At 49.6% G+C, this 4,132-nt stretch overlaps 1 protein-coding gene across 1 annotated transcript; it reads right to left on the bottom strand.

Annotated features, from left to right (window-relative positions):
* Positions 1–337: 337 nt before the first annotated feature.
* On the bottom strand, positions 338–3,325 carry SKIDA1 (SKI/DACH domain containing 1; the record flags this gene model as incomplete). Its single annotated transcript, XM_084200882.1, has 1 exon — positions 338–3,325. The coding sequence occupies exon 1, from the start codon at positions 2,801–2,803 to the stop codon at positions 338–340; it is 2,466 nt and encodes an 821-aa protein (XP_084057008.1). The 5' UTR covers positions 2,804–3,325.
* Positions 3,326–4,132: the final 807 nt, after the last annotated feature.

Consider the following 4,132-nt stretch of genomic DNA (forward strand, 5'->3'; position numbering starts at 1 on the left):
GAGTCTTTAGCCTGAAGTACTCTGTGGAATGTAAGATAATAAAAAAAAAAAACCAAAAACAAAAACAATGCAACAGAACAAACAAACAAACAAAAAAACCCAACCAACAACCAAAAAAAAAAAAACCCACCAAGATCCCAAAATAAGGAAAAACCCCCACTGTTGTTATGGTAAATAAAATACTAATCCAGATTTTGTCGTCACAATGTGATAAAACAGGATTCCAATAGTGTATAGCATTAATGGGTTTGTACAAACCATGCTGCAGAGTTTAAAAAAAAAAAAAAAGGTAAGAAAGTTAAAGGTGGTTCAAGAAAATATTTTCCAAACTACTTTATTAATTAAATTTCCTGAATTTGTGGCTAGGTGGAAGAGGTATTGCAGAACCGCCCAGCTGCCATTTCCATACAGGATGGGCCTTGTGAGGTGGTTGGGAATCCTTAGTGGTGTTTAAGGAATAAGCTGGCAACAAATCCCCATCATTGCCAATAATTAGTGATGGTGGACAGGGAAAATTTGCCATGAAATTAAATGGCCTTTTCACTGCTGATGCTACATTGCTGGCTACCCTTTTGCGTCTATTGTTAACTGTAAAATCATCCAGTGTTCCTTCATGTGTCTCAATTTTACCTGTAGGACGTGGGCTTCGAGCTGATTTCAAATTTGGTTTGACTGGAGGAGTCTGCAGTACAGGTCGCTTTCCCAAAACCAGTGTCCTGTAATTTTTTCTCACCCTTGCTCCAAATTTATACTCCCCATCCTCAGGTTTTGGAGTACCTAAAGTGCATGAGAGGACCTGACTCTGAGTCAGTGGGTTTAAGGAAGTGGTTTCTTTCTCAGTGCATGCAGAATCTTCCTTGGCTGTTAATAAAGCGTCCTGGTTATTACTCTCAGTCACACCGTAAAACTCATCCTTAGTATCATTGCACTCACACTTTAGCTTATGTGTTGTAAGATCAGGCTCATACTCGTCGTTCGCACTGCTGTCCTCTATTTTGATTTTAATGCTGTGCAGGAATGGCAATGCCTTATTGCCTGTATCAGTGCACTGGAGCTCAGCTGCTGCTGCTGCCCCTGGAGAAGCAGCATCCTCCGCAGGATCAGTTTGTAAAGAGGGCAAATCCGTGGCAAATTCAATACAATGAGGGATTTTGGAATCTTTCTCTGAATTTGCTGCCGCTGATGAAGAATCATTATTTAAGAACCTAGCAGCTATTGTATTGTTATCTGCACGGTGTGTAGTAGTTGCTTGAAGGCATTTCCTTGCCTCTCTGAGTATTCTTTGTTGTGGAAATGCATTGTTTGTCTTTGGGCTAGGTGAAGAGGCCCCCTTTGCAACACAGTTAATTGTTAGGTCAGTACTCTTGGCATTATTGGAAAATTCAGAGTGTGGGAATGTGAGTTCGGATACCCTATCATCTCTTATCTCCGCGAAGCAGCTCCCTAGGCCGCCGGAGCAGCGCAGCGCCGGGGCGGCGGGAGCCCAGCCGGGGCAGCCCCACTCCTCCGGCAGCTCCGGCTTGACTCCGCCGGGAGCGCCGCGGAGGGCGGGCAGCCCGCCGGGCTCCGCCGGGGCCGTGGGCCGGGAGGCGGCGGCGGCCGCCAGATGGTACAAGAAGTTGGCGTGGACCACGCCGGGCGGGCTGCAAAAGCTGGTGCGCCTGAAGCGGATGCTCTGCACCGAAACCTGGCTGGAGACCGAGCTGGAGTCGGAGTCCGAGGTGCTGTCCTCCTCCTCCTCCTCTTCCTCCTCCTCTTCCTCCTCCTCCTCCTCCTCCGAGCTGCCCTCGCTAGAGTCCGAGGCGCCGCTGCCCTCCTCGTCGTCCTCCTCCTCCTCGTCCTCCTCCTCCGAGCTGCCCTCGCTGGAGCTGGAGAGGCTGGAGCCGCAGTCCGAGTCGTGGGCGGCGCGGCCCGAGCAGCAGCTGGACTCCGAGTCGCTGCTGCCGCTCTCGGGGAAGGCGGGCGGCCCGAAGCCGCGGGGCAGAGGCAGCGGCAGCCGCGGGGCGCCACGGGGCCGGCAGGGCCGGGGCAGGGCCAGGGGCCGGCGGGCGCCGCCGGGGGGGCCCAGCGTGACGGCGGCGGCGGCCGCCCCGTGGCGGCGGCGGCGGCAGCGGGCGGGCAGGGGCGGGGGACCGGCGGTCGGGAGCCGGGGCCGCGCCGCGGCGGCGAGCGGGCGACGGGAGCGCAGGGGCACGCAGCCGCCCACCGCCGGCGCCGTTTCATAGTTTACGGGGGATTTGCAAGGCGCCCGAGCGATTTCTGGGTAGCTGTGGCCAGTGTATTTACTAAAAATGTGAGGTAGATGAGCGGCCGGTAGCAAGGCTGTGTCCCCCGGGCGCAGAGCTTTCCTCCGGACGGGCAGCAGCGGCCGAGGAGAGTCGCTCAGACCCAGCCAAAGTTTGTTCTCCTTCCAAAAGCCGGAGAAGGGGTCGGGGGGAGCGAGCTCCGGCCGGAGATCGGTGGCAGACAGCGCCCGGCTTAGTTTCCTCCGTTTCGTTTTAAGAACCCGTTCGGTTTTGCAGGATGTGTATAGGGCTTCCACGTCCTCTCTGGAGATCAGGGTGCATTTGGCGGCGTGGAAAGCGATGGAGTTGATGGCTTTGAGTTTCCTCAACTCCTCCAAGTCGCAGTGATGTTTTTTTACTTTTAAATGATCCATTCGCTTGTGCACGGTAGTTCGCGGGATGTTTTTGAGCAGGTCTGTAAAAACCTGGGAGAGTGCAAACATTTGCTTTCCTTTAATGATGAGGTAGCCGAGCCTCACGCCATCCACCTCTTCAAAACCCGACTTCAGGTCTCCCATTTCGTGAATTAAATTATTCCCAGCATTTGCAGAGAGACAGAGAGATGAAAAAAAAAAAAAAAAAAAAAAAGGGAAAAAAAAAAAAAGCCACACACACACAATCCTCAGCCAGATGCTGTATTTGTCTCAAGGCATCCTGCTAATAAAATATAACAAAGGCTGTTATTCCTGGTGAATGAAGTGCCAAACTTTAGACAAAATTTTAAAAAATAAATTAAAAAATACTGTGAGACTACAATCAATATATAATCTTAAAAATCAGGTTTGCCAAAGTGTTTCTCTAAGTTGTTGCTGAAGATCAGTACCTGTTCCCTTTCATTCCCTGCTTTTCCATTGGAAACTATGATAATGGAATGTGAAGGGAGGAAGAGAAAAGAAATGCAGCTGCTATTCCCGCCGCTGCTTTAGCTACAAATAAAATGACAGAGTGAAGTGAGCTCGTCCGGAGACACCTTCATCAATTAATTCCCCTAAAGCCAACGCTGATTGGACACTCCTGACAGGTGATGCAATAAAAATTGATATTCCACCCCTTCCCCCAAAAAATCTCCCACTAATTAGCATACCCTTATACTGCCACCTCCCCTCCCAAAGTAAATAATACAGTTAGTATATAAATCTTTCTATTAAACAATCCGAGCTCAAACACACTCAGCTCTCTCAGACTTCCTCGTCGCTAGCTTCGGAGGAAGGATTTGTATGCTTTTTCCCCCTATCGTTCCGTATATTTTCAGCCTGTTTTGGACAAACGTTGCTCTTTTGTGCATGCCGTGAATTTAAAGGACATAAGTCTGATCGTAGCGATGGAAAATCCTTCGGTAACGTAGCCGCTTTAAACTAGCGTTTTATTCTGCATTGTGTGGAAAATGAAGCTTAGCGAAAACGTGCAGAACAGCTTGGTATTTCCCCTTCTGAGGCTCCAAAGTTAAACGTTCGGTTGTTAACGAGAGGGAGTACTTACATTTTCGAGTTTCTCTTGATTTTCCTCTTCTGCTTAATTAGCTTTTTATAGCCGGATACTAAGGTTATTTTTGCTGTCTGAATATCACGGGTTCCCGCACCGTGATACTATAACACTTTTAACTGAAATTCTGCCAGTAATATTGCAGGAGGGGGGAGGAGGACGTGAGCTCACGTCAGACCCATAACAAAGCATAGATAAGCCAGAAATGTATACACTTTTCACGATTAACCGTGCTGGATCACGAGCTGGAATGTCCTATAGTCCCAGAGCCCAAGTCAGGATTCCTGCGTGCTGATTGCTTCCAGCAGAGAAAGGAGAACGTAAAATATCCAAGGTGTTTCCCGGAGCCTTTACGTAATAACAAA

This window comes from Fringilla coelebs (genome assembly GCF_963513975.1).
Source record: "Fringilla coelebs genome assembly, chromosome: 1".
Classification (NCBI taxonomy): domain Eukaryota; kingdom Metazoa; phylum Chordata; class Aves; order Passeriformes; family Fringillidae; genus Fringilla; species Fringilla coelebs.